The sequence below is a fragment of the Delphinapterus leucas genome, chromosome 3 (assembly GCF_059928025.1).
Source record: "Delphinapterus leucas isolate spDelLeu-1000000601 "Yukka" chromosome 3, BTC_Dleu_Yukka2, whole genome shotgun sequence".
NCBI classification, from domain to species: domain Eukaryota; kingdom Metazoa; phylum Chordata; class Mammalia; order Artiodactyla; family Monodontidae; genus Delphinapterus; species Delphinapterus leucas.
In genome coordinates this window covers 30,161,068-30,179,501 of record NC_143131.1, presented here as the reverse complement: position 1 = coordinate 30,179,501, position 18,434 = coordinate 30,161,068, and the positions used below count along the sequence as shown (strand labels likewise).

Genomic DNA, 18,434 nt, shown 5'->3' with positions numbered 1-18,434 from the left:
ACACACACACACGCACGCACAAAATACCTGATTTCTAAATGCAGTGAGGCCCCTCTCTAGAGAAAGAAGACAAAGGGGATACCAAACCTCTGCTAGACAGAACATGGGGCACGTTTCCCCGCATTTTCTAACTAAAGGCTGGTATTCCGGGCACTTACTTGAACTGTTAGTCCAGTTAACAGAGGGAGACTTGGGAGTATTCCGTTTACAGAACTACTTCCTCATCGTCTAGCCTAGCTCACGTCTAGTGGTCCCTGATGGGAGAGGGAAACTCTGGAGAAAAGAGACAAGCCAGCAGAGAACATATAGGGGTTCTCCTCCACCCTACTGAGGACTGCCATGGCTGCTTCAGCTCTCCTCTTGGCAGCCCCCAGGGTCTGAGAGACATATTCACCCCTGCCACTGTGGGGAGGCCCGCTGTACCTCTGATGCTCCGCTCGCACCTCAGCCCTCAGTTTGCTCTCCGTTTGGCCCTTGGAGCCCGCTTTCACAGTATGGGTGCAGTCAGTGGCAACAGAGATCATTTGAAAGGACTTGCATTTGATGCCTGCAGCCCTCATATGTTCCAGATGTGCAGGTCCTTAGTGAATTGCCGCAATGGGAACACAGTTTCTCTGGAAGAGCCCTAAAAGTGACCCAGAAGCCGAGAAGTCTTTGTAGAACACTCAGAGATGCCTGTTCTGTAGGTCTCAACTGAAAAGAAAACTGGACTCTGTGGTGAAAGAGAGGGCTGCATCTCAAGTTACCAGATGACAGTGGTCCTCAAATTGCATGGAGCGTCATAAGCACCCTGTTAGAGTGCAGATTCCTGGGCCTCCCATAGTTACGGTTCACAAGTTCTAAGGTGAGAACCAAGGATTCAGATTTATAACAACTCTCTTAGGTGATACTGATGTAGGCTGTCTGAGGACCACATTTGGAGAAACAGTGAGTCAGTAAAGCCTTTATACAGGAAGTGGGACTCATCTCCTTTCTGAAGAGTAGGTAGGGTTTTGACTGATGGAGAAGAACGAGAACGGGTTTCCACTTGGAGTAAACAGCCTGAGGCCATAAAGACAGAATAAGCATGTGTGTGTGTGTGTGTGTGTGTGTGTGTGCGTGCACACACGAGCACACTCGTGCACATGTGCACTGGTGGGGTGGGGTTGGGGGGTGCTGCAGTATTAGGGAAGGCTGTAAGAAGACCAGTCTGCCTGAAGGGAGGTTTAAGTTGAAAGACACATAACGTATGAATTGGATGGAGAAAATGGAGTCTTGGGTGCCAAGTTGAGGAAGCTGGACTTGATCTGCTAGGTAATAGGGAGTCTTCATAGGTCCTGAGAAGGCAGCAGCAACAGAAAACTCTGCCAGGGAATCAGGCCAAGACACCAAAGTAGGAAACCGAGAGTCTTTTTATCAAATAGGTTACTTTCCACAACGATCTGGGCCCTTGGGAGCGTGTCAATAAGGAGTGCAGGAACCACATTTAGATGCTTCCCTGGGTCCACAGAGGGAGAAAAGTGAAACTGGATGAGCTATTGAAAACCACCCCCAAATCAGCACAACATTGCTTCTGGGCTCCTAAACAGAAAACAAATCCTAAAGTTGTTCTGAGGCTTTGCAAGGCTGCCCCCTCAGCTCCACACCCCAGCCCTAGGGGCCCAGTGCTGGCTGTGAAATCCCCAAGAGGAACCCTTTTCCTCTAAACTCAGCAGCTAATTGAGTATATAGTTCCCTGTCTCCCCTTCCCCATGCCCTGCACTGTGGTCCTTCTGATGAAAAAGCTGAGCTGGTAACCAATGGACTAAAGTAAACTGAACTAGGATCTCGATTTAAAACAGCTCATTCAACTTTAAAATCAGCCCTAAAGAAAAAAATGACTCCTTTACTCTTCCCAGAATCCACTCTGGTCTCCAAAGTGGAGTGCGTGTACCCCTATGGGTATGCAAGATGACATAAGGGTGTGGGGAAAAAATTTAAATTTCTCTGCTTTTAAAAACAATCTTTTTTGTTTTCTATTTTTATGAATATAACATTACGTAATATTTAATACTATTGTACACAGTTTATAATAAATACATATTTATGGAGAGTGCTCAAAACATTTTTTGTGAAAAGAGAGCTAATTCTCAAGAGTTTAGAGACCACTGCTCTAGACGAATGCTTTCTAAAGTTTTCAAGTACGAAAAAGCTCCTTTTTCATTAAAGAAATCTGTGATAATATTTTTACAGCATTTCCTACATGAGAAAATTCAGGATGACAAAGTACGAAGAGTCAGAATCTAATATTCTGAAATGCATTTGCTTTTTACTAATTGCAAGAACACCCTCTTTTATGTAAAAATAATGCTCTGCATATATGTGTCTGTGTAAGACTCATTTCCTCTCTCTCTAGAGGATGCTCACAGATCGGTGACCTTGTTTCCTAACTCCAAGTCCCACCTCCCTGAATCCGATGGCTGTTCCAAGACCACGTCGTTTTCCTTTACTTGCCCTCCCCAGCCAGGGACACCTGCACCAACAGGGCAGCAACTACAGAAGTAAAAATCAGGGTGGCAGCAAGACCTGCTTCGATTACGACAGCAGGGTCTTAGGGCCAGACTTCCAGGTACAGAAGCTGGCTCAGCCACTTACTACTCGAATGAGTTACTTAATCTATCTGTACTTCCGTTTATTCACCTATAAGATGGCAATGAAAATACCTCCCACCTCGTACGGTTGTTGCAAGCATTAATTTAACTAATTTATGAAAAAGGATTAAATAGTGCCTGACACAGAAATGAAATGAGTTTAAATAAAAATTAGCTGTTATCATCATCATTACTACCAGGGTCCATTCCCCTTAAGCAATTTATTATTTATGTATGTCCTTATGTACTCTGGACATTCTTCATAAAGCTGCTTACAGAATCTCTATAAAAGGCTGCCTTCTCAAACGCACACTCACTTCAGATAGGTACCAGGCTTCCTGCAGGTCAGATCAACTGCTCTTTATCATTCCCTGTTGCTCCTGTACCAGCTTTTTTACCAACTAGACAGAGAAGGTAGGGTTCATGACTTATGCATCTTTTTCGAGATTTCTGCAACACTTAGAGCCCCAGATACCTGGAAGGTTCCCAGTAATAACAGGCTAACAAATTAATTCATTGCTTCATTAATAATAGGCAAAACACCAGGAAACTGCTTGCCCATGTTACTGTCTTCTCCTTCCTGAACACATGGAAACAGTGGTCACAAGGTGACCAGCCACCTCCACCTGCCCTTTTCTCAACCACTGAAACCCTAGGCTCGGGAGGGTTCTCGCCAGGTCAGCTGGTGACAGAGTTCCACTTCTAGTGTCCCTTACCCTGTTTCACCAACCATCAGTCTTTTACACTCTCTGCTTCACAAAGGCCTCGCGTTTTTTTGTTATTGACTCCTGAACCCTGCTGCATCGATTGCTCCATTTTTTAAAACCTTCAAACTCTCTATCTGGCTCCTTCTTCACTGCCTAAAATGTTCCCAGGTCACCTCCTCTTATAAAATTAGCTTCAAATGACCTTTCTGCCTTCCCTAGCTACCCTCCTGTTTCCCCTCATCCCTTTCACTATGCAGGACGTGGCATACATAGCCTTCACTATGCAGGATGTGGCATACATAGCCTAGGCTACCGGCCCATGCCTTACCCTCATCCCCTGGATCTGGCGTCTGCTCCAACCCTTCTGCAGAAATGGTTCTCGTGAGGTCCCCAAGGGCCTCTTACTGAGTAAGTGCAGTCGCAGTTTCTTGTATCCCCATCTCATGGCAGCATCAGACACCTAGGCTACTTGGCTTCTCCTCTTGGCTCCCAAGGCACTGCTCTAACTCAGCTCTCCTTGATAAACCTTCTCTATTGGACTCTTTGCTCACTCTACCAGGGTCCTCTGTTCCCTTCCATTAATATGTCCATTCTCCAAGGGTCTGTCTTTCCATTTCTTCCTTTTCTTCTCTCTCCTCTCAGAAGTTTTATCAACTCCTATAACGTCAACCTCGGCCTTCATGCTTATAATTTTCCATTTCCCCTCCCTCCCTAGTTCTGGTCTCAAATATTCTTCCATGCTTATGATTCCCCTTCTCTCCTCCCCAGTTCTGGTCCCAACTTTCCAGCACCTAGTAAAAATATACTTGTGGATTTCTCCGTTGTAATTCACAATCAATATGTCAAAAACCAGACCCACCATTCCTCTCCCACTTCGCTTCCTTTCCTGACCGGCTTATCTCTGATGATGGCACCTTGAGGGGCCTGAAACTTCATGGTCATCTTGGGGCCTCACTTTTCCTCGACCTCAAATCCAATGCCATGTCCTGCCAATTCTTCCTTCACAGCCCTTTTTTAACTATCATTTTTGAATAGGTAATACATTCCCATGGTTCAAAAGTTAAAATTATATGGAAAGGTAAATGTTGAGAGGTCTCACTTCAAATTCTATTCCCTTTCACAAGCAGCCTCTAGGTAACTTTTGTTTCTTTCTTGTGTTTCCTTCAGTGTTTCTTGATGTGAATATAAGCACATATTCTTGATGTGAATATAAGCACATATTCTCATTTCTCTCCCCTCCTTCTTACCTGAAAAGAGGTATGTTACAAACACGGTCCTGCGTTGTGCGTTCTCTGTTGCCTAAAGATGTATCCAGGAGATCTTTCCCTAGCGGTAGATAAGCCCTTTCTAAGGCTGTATATACCACATAGTGTATATTAGTCCAAGTATGATGAGCATACTTGGTTGTTTCCAATCTTCTACTATCATAAACAATGCTGCAAAGAATAATATCATCCATTTAAGTGTGTATTCAGGAAAGAGTCCCAAAAGTGGGATTTCTGGCTTAAAAGGTAAAGGTATCTGTCCTTCGTAGACTCTTAAATCCTTACCTTCTCACTCGTGCCCCCTGTCACCAGCCTGGTTTTACACCTAGAGGTAAACAGCTAGATGGGATAGCTTCCATTCTAGCTATCATTGCTAGACTGACCTTTCCAAAAGCACACTTTGATTTATTCATCCCCCTGCTGGAAAATCTCTAGTAGTCCTCCTTGTCTACCAAATAAATGACTAACTCCTCAGCCTGCCCAAAGCGTCCTGCTTTCCAGGTTCATCTGAGTGGTGCTGACCGTGCCCAGCCAGTGCTGCTGATTACTTTCTAAACACACGCTGCACTCTCCCACCTCCACGCGTCTGCCAGGCCTTGTTCTTCATCAGAAATGCCTGCCCCTTCTTCTGCCTACCCAACCCTACTCATTTTTAAAGGGCCTTCTTGAATGGCACCTCTTCCTGAATCTATTCAGTCAGAAATGATTTCACCCAGCGCCCCCAAAGCCCTGTATTTAAACCAGTCCCATGGCCTTCTGGTGCCTTCCGGTGCCTTCTATCGCAGTTGTCTGTGGGTAGCTCACCTTCCATACGAGGCTGTAAGTTCTCTGAAGGCAACGACTGTGCCTTCTGCCCCTTATAGTTCCCAGAGCCCTCGTCAAAGAATTTCACATATACAAGTGTCTCATTAAATACTTACTGGAAGACCATTTATCGAGAGAAATCAGCCTTCTGGCTTGACGCCCTTCCCCCATTGCTGGAAAAGGCTCCCAGGGAAATGAGCCAGGCAGGTCTGCTGGCCATAAAGCATGCACATGTGCAGCGAGGCGTGAGCACACACAGACGCATACATCCCGCCTACACGGGAGCCTGGCTCATAAATTCTGTCTATTTTGCAGCAGTTGCAGGATTAATGACAACAAAACTAAGTGGAATTCAGCAAGCACTTCATCCCTCTTGAAGGTCCGTCATTTTTCAAAGCTTTCGTTGTTTTATTTGAAGGACCACAGACTTCAAAAAAAAGTTAAAGTGAAGAAACTGGGTAAGGCCTATACCTGAAATAAGAGACCCTAGGCTATTCTCAAGGTACGGCCATAATCAAAACCTATTCTAGAAAAACTCTAGGCTAGGCCTCAGAAAGTCTGGGTTCAAGACTGAGTGCTGTTATATTATGTGGGCACTTCAGCTAATCAGGAAGTTGTTTTTCCCATCTAGAAAAAACAAACACACAAAAAGACCTTCTTTTACAGGAAAACTTTTTCCCCTCCAACCTACTACTCAAATGTGGTTCTCCATTCATGTGGCAGGAAGAACTGTGAATTAGGGAAAAGAGGGTGGTGCTCCCACCATCTTTTATAATGTAACCTGTTTACCGGTCTTGAGTTAGTCTGGAATCTAACTGGAAAAGCAAAACTCAAAGTCTACTGTGGCTATTCATAGAAAGGGTTGATTTGAGAAGATGAAGGCCAACCTCCTTCCACAGACCTACCATAGTAATCTCTCTAAAGAAAGGGAGGCCGTGTCTGCCTGCCCTCGGTTCAGACAAACATCCCCCTCAAATGCTTCTGGTACTTTCCTCTCAGGTTCAAGCTGCCATCACCTCAGGTCAGAATTTCAAAAATAGTTACCTAAGTTGTCTCCCTGAATCTGGGCTCTCCCAGGGCCCAAGGAGTATACCTGTTGGTGCCAAACCAAGTGTCAATGACTTGCCAACTGACAAATCCATGGGTCTGTCTTCGGCCTTCACCTCATTTGACCTCTCTCTGCCATCTGACCCTGCTGAAACCACACTGCACTTCCTTTTGAAACCCCTTCTCCGCCCTTGGCTTCCATGACTTGGCCCCTCCTGATTCTATTTCCTTGCTGGCTCCGCTTCCGCTGCCCAATCCTAACGCTCTTGTCCTCCAGGCTTCTGTTCTCTACTTCCCTTCCCTCGTTATTGATTACCTTTACCTCTACGATCCCTGTCACACTGCCCGCCTCATCCATGGACTTCCCCGCTTCTTGACAAGGTGTGAGTTGGGGACAGGATGGACCCTCCCCTGGGCAACCCCACCCCGACTGTGGTTCTGTGTGGGCTCAGTGTGGCTGGCTCCCCCAGACCCAGCCGGGGAAATCGAGTACCTCTCAGTGTCACGTAGCCATAAGCCAGGGTGGCCAAAGCCTGTGCACATTTCCAGGGTTCTTCCCCAAAAATAATCCGAGGAAGGATGACACAGCGAATCAGCTCCTTATTTGCTAGGGTATTCTGCAGAGAGCAAACAAGTCATTACACTTTTTGGGAAGGAGGAAAATCTCCAGCCTGTATCTTATCACTGGATTGCAGGACTGCATCCACTGTCAACTTTTTCTCTCCTCCCCCCTTCCCATCCCACAGCCAATCCATCAAGTCCTTTTGGCTCCACCCTATTCCTAAGTCCTAAAGCTACACACTTCTCATTTCTGCCACATGTACCTAGTCCAAGCCACCCTCATCTTTGACCTGGGTGACCACAGCCCCTCCTAATTGCCTCCACTCTTGCCCCCCATAGTCTACTTTCTACATCATAGCCAGAGTGACTTCTTTTAACCTCTTATTGTGAAAAACTTTAACAGTATACAAAAAGAGCATGGAGAATGAGTCAGCTTCATCGCTCACAGCCAACCTGGTTTCATACCTATGCTCCTCAAGCATCCACCCTCTCCCTCTATGATTTTGAAGCAAATCAAACATATTAAATCATTTCATATTTCATAAGTATCTCCAAAAGACACAGACTTGGATATATAACCACAAAATCACTATCTCACCAAAATATTAATAACAATTCCTTACTATCAGATACCTAGTCTCATAAACCTAATAATTACCTCATAAAGCCAACATTTCTTTTACAGTTTAATTGTCCATACACTGAGATCAGTCTCCTGAGTCTCTTTTCATCAGTGGGTTCCACCTCCATTTCTAATTCTTTGCATTGCAAATTATTTATTGAAGAAACTGAGTTATTTGGTTTATAGTGTTTCCCAAAAATGGAAATTTGGTTGAATCTTTATGGTGTCACTCAACATGTCCTTCCAGTCTCCATTCTGCCTTTACATTGGTGGTTGATTTAGAAGTTTGGTTACCTTTAGCTTTTCTTTTTTTAAGCAAAACTATTTCATATGTTCTACCATCAGAAGACACCTAACCTTGGGTTGTCTCTTTCTGATAAAAGCACAACTACATGAATTAATCTATAAAAGATTATAAAACGCTGATATCCTAATTCTATCATTCCCTCTTCATATGTTAGGTGGAATAACTTTATAAAAAGAAACCTCCTCTCATCTCCTTCTTAGTCACCCAATAGTACAGCTCGTATCAGGACAGGATACATGATTTAATCATTCTCTTTATTTATCAGCTTTCCAAATAATGAGTTCATTCACTAGCATCCTCCAATGGTGACCAAATAGCTAGTTATTTATCATTCTTCTTCTTATTATTATTACTATAAACATATCTGGATTTTTAAACAAATCTGATGTTCCTGAACATAGCAAACTAATTTCTAACTTGGGGCTTGTACACCTGTTGTCCCCCCAGCTTGGGGACACTCTTACACATCGTTACCCTCTTCTGTCATTTTCATTGCATTCACCTCAGAGAGGCCTTCCTTGGCCACCTTATCTAAAACAGACTCTCACCCCATCACTTACTATCCCATTACCTGTTTGATTTTTTTCTTCATGGCACTTACCTCTCTCTGATTTTGCAGTAACTATTATTTTGTTTGTCTATGATCTGTCTCCCCAAATAGAAAATAAGTTCCTCAAGAACAGTTTATTCCTGGGGCTTCCCTGGTGGCACAGTGGTTAAGAATCTGCCCACCAATGCAAGGGACACAGGTTCGAGCCCTGGTCCAGGAAGATCCCACATGCCGCAGAGCAACGAAGCCTGTGCACCACAGCTACTGAGCCTGCGCTCTAGAGCCTGCGTGCCACAACTACTGAGCCCACGTGCCACAACTACTGAAGCCAACGTGCCTAGAGCCCGTGCTCCACAACAAGAGAAGCCACCGCAATGAGAAGCCTGCACACCGCAACAAAGAGTAGCCCCCGCTCGCCACAGCAATGAAGACCCAACACAGCCAAAAATAAATAAATAAATTTATAAATTTAATAAATAAATAAAAGAACAGTTTATTTCTCATGTTCACTGCTGTTTGCTCCATGCAGAGAGGAGGCGCTCATTCAGTATTTGCTGAATAAATCATCTCTCGATTGGCAAAGATAAGTATGAGGCGGGGAGAGAGCCCCTGGCTCTGTAGAACTGACAGGCAGAGCTCTCTAAGAAATCAGAGAACTGCACCTTCAGGTCACAGACGTCAGTAACTCTACAAACACAGTCATCGACTGGCTGCGCTAACTGACAAAGTCAGGCATTCATTTCCCGGTGAGGTGAAAACGGCACTTCAAGGACTCAAAAGCCTGGAGTTTCAACCCTCTGTTTACTGACTGTGATGTTTGGGGCAAGATCACCCTGAGTCCCAGCTTCCTTTTCTATTTGGAAATCTATACCATCTACCTCATGGAGTTACTGTAGGGAAAGTGAGTCAACATCAAAGTGGTCCAAATCTGTTACGTGTTATCTGAATGTAACCATTTACAGAGTAACACACAGACAGAGTGGTCCAAGGACTGCTCCCTTCCGATCCCCATGATTCCCATCCCCCCACCCCATCTCCTTCCTACCCTGATGCTTCACCCCTCCCAGCTCAAACACACAGACGCAAACAGTGTTAGAGGGACATTTCCCCTCGTGTTTTAGAAACATCCATTCAGTCCGAATTTTTGAGAGTTCTGCACAGGCTGAACGCACCGTAAATACTAAGTTCTATTCTGAGGGAGAAGCATAACATCATGAAAAATCACTGGAATGAGAGTCCAAAGCCTTGAGTTCTGTCCTGGCTCTGGACATTCTGTATTCATTCATCCCCACACTTCCCGCCCTGGGGAAATTGAGACAACCAGTATGGGCTCTAGAGGTCAATCCAGGGCTGCTGCTCCTGCCACCAACATTCCTGTCCTTCAGGGCTGTGAGCGCTGAGCTGGGCTAGATATAACTCCTAAATCTGAATCTTTGTCATTATCCAAACTGGTCAAGGAGCTGTCAAGTCTTTTTTTTTTTTTTTTTTTTTTAATATTTACTTATTTGGTCGTGCTGGGTCTTGGTTGCGGCAGACGGGTTCCTTAGTTGTGGCTTGTGAACTCTTAGTTGCAGCACGCATGTGGGATCTAGTTCCCAGACCAGGGATCAAACCCGGATCTCCTGCATTGGGAGTCTTAACCACTGCGCCACCAGGGAAGTCCCGAGGAGCTGTCAAGTCTTAAAAGTCCACACTTGCATTCCACGGCAGTGGGTACCTGTCTTTCTAGAAGTGATCATTCTAGCCTGGGTTTATGAAATATTATTGGATCCAGGTCAGGATGATGGTCCTTTGCAAGTTTCTGGGTACTTTACAGAGGTAACTTTATATTATAAATACATCCATCTAGGGAAGTATCAGCTTTTATCATCTCCCTCTGAAGTGCCTCTCAGCCTTTCCTAAGCCATCTGCAGAGTTTTATTTTTCACACATGTACGTTAAGATCATTTTTTCCTTTAGCCAGGAATGGCCAGGAAGTCAGTAAGTCAGCACATGAACTCCTTTGTTGATAAATAGTGCTCTGGGAGCAAGCCGGTGCCTGTGTGTTAATCGTGAGGGTCACTGACATGCTTTCTCGGGTTCCCGCATTTTGAACACTCTTGCTAAAGGCTTGCTCTGAGGTCCTAGTTCCCAAGTCCTTGCTTTGCTCTTGAAAATGGATACCTACGCTCTCTGGCCCCTGCTGCTACCGCCCACTGCCGGTCCTTTGGTTTGCTTATGATTCCACTGTAACCACAGGCATCTCACCATATCCTTGCCAGGCCTGAGCCTAGACTCTGCCTGGCTACCCTTGTTCTCGGCCTCCTGCCTCACTATCCTGGCCTTCTTGTTACCCAAAAGATATTATTCTGAAACCTTTCAGGAGAAATCAAAAGATGATTTTTTAATTAACGTAATCAAACAGCAACAGGAAGAAGCAAACAATTTTTAGTTTAAAGCGAGGAGCACAAACACTCCAAGGAGGCATGCACAGCGACCCACGTGTGGAGCCCGAAGGCGGGCTGGCTACCAACTATGCCCTGCTTTCTTTTCTTCCACTTATAAAGAAATATAACACCTTCCTCTACTTCATGTCCTTCGATCTGCAATTAAGGAAGAACTTCTCTAGTCATGGACGTATTTTTAAATGGAAAACCCAGTGAGTTTTTTGTTTTATTATCATTTTTCCCTTAATCAGCTGAGCTACTTTCTTCCGGGATTGGGCCAGTTTCTCTTTGGGAAGAGACATACGGTCTATGGCCTTCTCCTCCTTGGCTTTAGCATCTTGTTCGCTCTCTCCAGACCCACTAGTGGGATACAACTCATCTGTTTGCTGATGCTCTGGGATCTTGGTTTGCTGTGACCTGTGGGTACCAGAGAGGGACACGGAGTCAGGTTTAACCCTGCATATCTCAAACAAGGCAGCACTGAAGGACAGAGCCCCCCCAACTGGGGGCTAGGAATATGATCTCTAAAATAAACCTGTAGAGTAAAGCTAGGTGGTGAACTCACGTCACCTGAAAAGCCAAGAATTAGAACGGCAATGCAGTGGTTCCAATCAAACAGATTTAGGGAACCTCCCACCTATGGCAGAGTCGCAGCCCTGCTGCTTACCAACCATATGACCCTAAGTAAGTTATTGGTTTGCTTCACTGTAAAATGAAGTCAATATGAATACCCACCTGATGAGGTTATGGGATTAAATCAGATAATACTCATAAATCACTTAGCCTGCTATTTAGTAAGTGCTCTTTTAACATTAGGTACTCTTATTTTATGAGCTCCATGACGTGAGGATGTTGAATTGGAAGATCTCCAAGATCCTTGATGTTCTAAAATTCTGATCCAAACCAGGGGGGAAAATGGACATAATGAAATAAGGTAAAGGGAACTAACATTTTGAGGTCAGAACTTCATGTGTCTTCTTTCATATTTCTTAAAAGCTTCAACATAAATAGTAACTAAAGAGGATGTGGTCCCACCAAGGAGAGGGGAGAGAACCCACACTGGGTCAAGTGCAGATTCAGAAGAGAAATGACCTTCTCAATTATGTTAGAAAAAACAAAACAAAAAAGCAAACGTGTTTGAGAAAGAGCTGAGTGGGTTGAAAAATCTCCCTCTTCCCCAGCACCCCCTGCCCACCCCCTTACACACACACACACACCCCATGCAGATCTCAGACTATGATACTGAACATAATTATGAATGGGTAATTGGTACGATAAAGATAAAAGTCCAAAGAGTTAATCTTATATAACAAAAAAGATAACCATATCCTAACTCTACCAGAGACATCATAAAGTGATCCAGAAGAAATAGAATTCTAAGATATTAAAAGCAACAACAGAAATTTTAATTATTAATAAGTTCCCCCAAAGGAATCACCTTTGTATTCACGATAGCTTTTAAAAGTTCAACCATAGTATAGTTTTTAAAATAAAATTTGTCTTCCTTTTCCACTGATTAGATAAGTAATGAATTTTCATTGTAAGAAAAACAAAGAGGAAAATTTAGAAGGAAAGTAAATGTCAATTGCAACCTTTTACACCAGGTTTGAATAAATGACATCCTAATACCCATCCAGAGTCCTGTTCTAAATAACCTATGTTTATTTAGGCATGTGGGCAAACCAGGTTATGTGGACAGGACAGCAACATTTCTTCAGGCCCAAGCCCAGGGCCCAGCAGGACTGCCTTCTGCCCACAAACGGAAGTGTGCTTTCAGAAGACATGCAAATTCAATGGAAAAGCCAGGGAAGGCTGGCGCAGCGCTGTAATCAGGAGACAGGTGCTGAACCTGCCTGTTCTCTGCCTAGTGAATTCCGTACTCCTCCTCCAACTCGAAGGTCACCTCTGCTGGAAGTCTAGCACTGGAGTAGCAGTAGAAACACCCTCTACAGGGCTTGCAAAAGTCTTCTCCAACTTCTACTATAGTGCGAATCACGCAACAGTCTCATTTTCAAAACCTGCTTTTGTTTCGGAGTCTTCTTTGCTTCCTAGCCAGTTAACTCCACCAGGGCTGGGGCTGAGTCTCATTTGTTTCTAAGAAACCCTGATACCTGGCTCACAGTAAAAACAAATAATGGCTGGTTAAATAATGAACAAATGAATGGAAAAAGAAAGTGTAAGGCCTTTAGGATACCTGAAAAAGACTAAAGGTGGAGGAAATCTGTGACAAGAGATCATAACTCAAGAAAACTCACGGAAAGAAAGCTCAGTCCCTCAATAGAAGGCTTCGTGTAGGCTGCACATTTCACCCACCTGAAGCAGAAGTCCAATCTACTGGGGTCACCAAAGAGATTACTAATTTTGGATATTAAAAATTATAAGCCCCAGGGGCTTCCCTGGTGGCACAGTGGTTAAGAATCTGCCTGCCAATGCAGGGGATAAGGGTTCGAGCCCTGGTCCGGGAAGATCCCACATGCAGCGGAGCAACTAAGCCCGTGCGCCACAACTACTGAGCCTGCACTCTAGAGCCCACGAGCCACAATTACTGAGCCCATGTGCCACAATTACTGAAGCCCACGTGCCTAGAGCCCGTGCTCCACAACAAGAGAAGCCACTGCAACGAGAAGCCAGCGCACCACAATGAAGAGTAGCCCCCACTCGCCGCAACTAGAGAAAGCCCGTGCGCTGTAACGAAGACCCAATGCAGCCAAAAATAAATAAATAAACAAATAAATAAATTTAAATAAATAATTTTTTAAAGAAATTATAAGCCCTAAATATTTAAATTTCAGCCTTGAATGAAATTAAGCTGAGACCAAAGGGAGCAAGCTTCAACAGCAGGGCCTCAAAGGAAGTAGAAACATTGAGGTCTTGACAAATGACTTGAGACTGCCAAGCCCTGAACTAGCTTTGAACATTTTGCTATGAAAGGTAAGAAACATGCCTGGAGAATACTGACCAGTTAGATATCTGGAAGGATAGTCAGAATAAAAAACTTAGGCCAGTTAAATGAAAGATCTGCTAGGTTTCTAACCTATTCTACATGTTGCCATCATAAATGTGAATTCTGACTAGTAAAATTAAATATGAATTATCTGATTATTTCCAAGATACTCTGCTGTAAACTCTACATTTCTAACTTCAATTTTATATTTGTATAACCCTTAACCTTAAGATATTTTATGAGATGGTATAGAATTACACTAATACGTTAACTACTAGTCTCATGTGGCTATTAAGCACGTGAAATGTGTCTGGTCTGAATTGAGATCTGCTGCAGGTGTAAAACACACACCGAAATTCAAAGACTTAATTGAAGAAAACGTATTTCATGAATTACGTTATGTAATATTTTAGATATACTGAAATAAATAAATATGGTGTTAAAATTAAATTTACCTGTTTATTTTTATCTTTTAATATGGCTACTTAAAAATTTAATATTACATTTGTGGCTTGCGTTATATTTCTACTTGATAGCATTGGTATAGAGCAATGGTTCTCAACCAAGGGTGATACTGCTCTCAGGGGACATTTGGCAATGTCTGGAGATATCTTGGCTTGTCACAACTGGGACAGTGCTACTGACATCTCATAGGTAGAGACCAGGGATGCTACAATGCACAGGACAGCCCTCACAACAAAGAATTATCGGATCCAAAATGTCAATAGTGTCGAGGTTGAGAAACCCTGGTATAGAGGAGTGGTTAAGGAATGGACTCTGGAGTCAGACTGCCCAGTTTGAATAGCATTTACTAGCTGTGTGACTTCGAGCAAATTGCCTAACCTCTCTTTAATTCATATTCCTTACCTAAAAAATGGGGTAATCACAGTACCTCCCTCACAGGGTTTTGGGGGAATTAGTTGCGTTAATATGCGTAAGTACTTAGAACAGTGCCCAGCACATAGTATTTGCTCAATAAGGATTAGCTGTTATGATGTGAAATTTTTAATTTACTTATTGTCTCTTTATTTCATGAAACAATTTCAATTTCTCATTAATTTTTCTATATTTAATTCTCCATGACTTTACCAATCTTGCTATAAGTAACCTATCTTTATTAAAAAAAATTGAAATTTCCCTTAAGTTAGGAAAAAACATTTGTTTTCCATCTTGCATAGGTTGCACAAGTACAAATGGACGTTAGAGCAGAACCATTATTAGCATACAACACAGAAGCTCAATCTTCTCTACTATATAATATGCATGCAAAGTTCACCAAGGTTTGCTTTAAGTGGAGGTCCCAATGTTTCAGGCCGCTGAGTGAGTATGATACTTACAGATGGAAGCAGAAGTCCCAGTAGGTGTCATTGCTGACAGTCGGGATGCGGATGGGGCTGGCTCGCATCTTCTTCCTACCAAGAATCACATGTGAGGTCAGCTTTAAAAGAAAACGCTTAGAAGTCTGTTCTGTTTTCCCTTTGTTGGATGCTATCAGCATTAAAATGAAACTGCCCAAATATATAACCCATCCTAAATCCACAAATAGACTATACACACACACTCATGTATGGAGACGGTGGAAAGCAGAAATTAAAGACATTTGCCAAATTAAATCCCTGAATCAAATTTCCTTCCTCTAATTTTTACTTCACATTACCTCCAAAATCCCCTACCATTTTTACCCCTTAAGCCAACACATTAACAGCTCCTGAATCAACAAAACTATGATCTCCTACTCAAGTCAGATACTGTTTTTGCAGGTAACCAGCTCTCACTACTAACTGTGTATTTGTTGGTTAATTCTTCTCCGTGTCCCTTGGGCCATCTCACTACTTGATAGGTGATCCTAGTTAAGGAGCTAAAACACATGCGTCTGTTTTGGTTGCTGTCATTAGCTGATGGGGGAAATGACTGAAACTCATGGCAAAAAATCTGATTTGTAATTATCTGCTAAATTGAACCCTCATGGCTATCCGTGTCGCTTAAATCAAATCGAACTCGAATGCAGTTATTTATTGAACATTGGTACCCACCAAGTCCCTCCTCATTTCACCCTGCAGAATGTCACTCATTCCCACCTGAGCCCTGAGGAGCTAGCTCTCTGACTCAGACTCCACAACATTCACAATCAAAAGACCAGAAAGGAAGATTCACTAATTTGTCTTTCTCATCTCTACTTTCAAAACTGTGGCCAGGGCGAGGGGTTCTGACGTCTCAACCTCCTAAATTCTGTTCCTGTGCGGTTTCACATGGCCCTGAATTGTAACACCACCATCGCCCCCCTCTCTCAAGTGCAAATCGCTTCCTTATTTTCTGCCGTTGTCTCGCCTTAACTTTGTAAACCTTAACACCACATTCCGAGCAACGTCCGAGCTTCCCCTGGCTTCTTTCCTGTGGGCGGTGCCCCGGCCGCAGAGGCTCTGGCCCGAAAAGCGGGCGAAGGGGGCCGAGAGGCAAGCGTGACGCGGCGTACCTGGCCGAGGGCAGAGGAGCCACGGCCCAGAAGTAGGCTTCCCGGCTCCCTCAGCCAGGCGGCTCGGCTTCCGCCGGCGGCTTCAGTGTGCTGACCTCTTCGGACCTCGTTCAAGCCGCCGCTAGGTTGCCTTGCGGAAGAGAGCAGCTCACCCAGCTCTACCTTTCCCGCCCGCCGCCGGAGTTCTGGCTACTGAGACAATGGGGTTACCATGGAAACTGAACGTTGCGGGCGGCGCCCGCGCCTGTAGCCATGGCGACGAGGGGCACTTCCGGCCCAGCGGAATCCCGGGCCATCCCCGCAAACCATAGCTGCCGCCGCACCCTTGCCTTAACGGTCCCCGCGGGCGAGACTCGGGCGACCTTAGCTTCGTCCCCACACTTCCCTCTGCTGCGGCTGAACGGTCCACTACTGTTTTTCTTAAAGGGACCTCTCGGAGATAACGACGCCGGAAGAGAAGGTAAATCCCATCGAAGGATGGAAAGGGGCGTCCGGCTCCACGACCTTACCAATTTAAAGCTGCGACGACGTACTGGGCTGTATTCGGCGACACTCTTCGCCCCCGCGTGCCCCTCCGCGCGCCCTGCACCCTCACAGTTGCCCAGGTATTCGGGTCCTCCGGGCCCGCGAGGAAAGGCTCAGATAGAACTATTGACGGTGCTGGCAGCGTCTGTGTTGCCACGCCCGGTAAGATTAGAGCTACGCGTGGGTAAGGGAGCGGAGTGCAGGAAGTGAGTAGCGTAAGATATGGACCACTAGTTCTGCTAATGATTAGCAGTTCAGAGAATATTTTCGAGGGCAGAGGGCATATTTGGCAAACACCACATAGCCCTAAGTTATGCGCCGTGTATCCTTATCCTACCCATCTTCAGTGACCTGAAATACCCACAGTGGTAACAGTAACTCAGATCTGACAGGTACAGGGGCAATTGTGGTTAATAACCAAATGAACATCACTGGCTCGAGCAGCCTCGGGTTTCAGGGTGTTGCCATGAACCCCACAATGAATTAGGGGCTGTGACAAGTCAAGTTGGAACTGGTGTGTCCCTCTCCTTTTCAAACAAGAGCAGTCTCAGTAGAAAAAGAAGGAAAATATTTACCAAGAACTTGACAGGTGGTGTTTACATTCAGTGTTTGTTCTTTCCAGTTCTGAGGCTGAAGTTTAATTGCTGTGGATCCAAGACTGCCAAGATAGCCTTTCTGAAGTTAGGTTGGAGGAGCTATTTAAGTGAATTTGCTTTAATATCTCTTAACTAAAACCTGGATGGCCTATTAAAGTTTAAATCTGTACCCTCAAACCCCTGAGCCAAAATTTTAGAAAGACCCCACCCCTTTTATTCTCTGTTTTCTCAAAGAACCCTCAGCATGAAAGGATGATGAGAGCTTTGAGCTGGGCTTCAGGATGTCAGGGTTCTGCTTTGGACTGTGTGCCCTGGGGCAAGTCACAGCCTAGGGGACTGAATTTTCTTGCCAGTACATTGAGTGTTTGTACCACTTGCTTTCTAGAACCCCTTCCAGTTCCAGGATTCTGCGAGGATAAACCACAGATTTTTATGATTCTATGAACATAATATTGAATATTTAATATGAATATTTAACATGTATGGGGATAAAGGGCAGAACTGGTTTCCTGTTCTCCAACACTTATTTCCCTTATCCTTGTTACAAGTTGGCCTTCAATGAAATGGAAAGTTTTAATGTTCTGTCATTCTAGGAAATGGCTATGAAGTTGTTTCTAAGTGTATTAAATATAACTTCTCTTTCCTGAACACTTGCTTTGCTGATCCTTGTGAGGGGGACATGTGGTACCCGAACAGTCACTGAGTTCCCATTCCCTAAAGCCAACACTCTGGCTCCGCCTCCATTTAATTAGCTCATCTGTAAAATTAGAAATCAAATGAAAAGAACTTTAAAGACTTTTAGAGTTCTAAACCTCTGTGACACTTTTTCTTTCCTTACATCTTAACCCTGGCTGCAAATGTAAAGTTAGTTATAGAGTTGCAGGGGGGAAAATGTCACATCCTGGGACCTGCAGGTGTCCTTAGGACCGATCACCAAGGGAGGGGTTCTTGGCTTCATGCAGGAAAGAATTCAAGAGTAAGCCAGAGTAAAGGGAAAG

At 44.3% G+C, this 18,434-nt stretch overlaps 1 protein-coding gene across 1 annotated transcript in view; it reads right to left on the bottom strand.

Moving 5' to 3' along the window:
- The window catches only part of TTC23L (tetratricopeptide repeat domain 23 like), a 61,081-nt gene extending 44,153 nt beyond the window's left edge, over positions 1 to 16,928 (bottom strand). The window contains 3 exon segments of the mRNA XM_089908754.1: positions 6,926 to 7,049; positions 11,108 to 11,315; positions 15,180 to 16,928. Coding sequence (XP_089764880.1) covers positions 6,926 to 7,049; positions 11,108 to 11,315; positions 15,180 to 15,340 — 493 coding nt within the window. The 5' untranslated portion in view covers positions 15,341 to 16,928.
- Between the last annotated feature and the right edge of the window lie 1,506 nt (positions 16,929 to 18,434).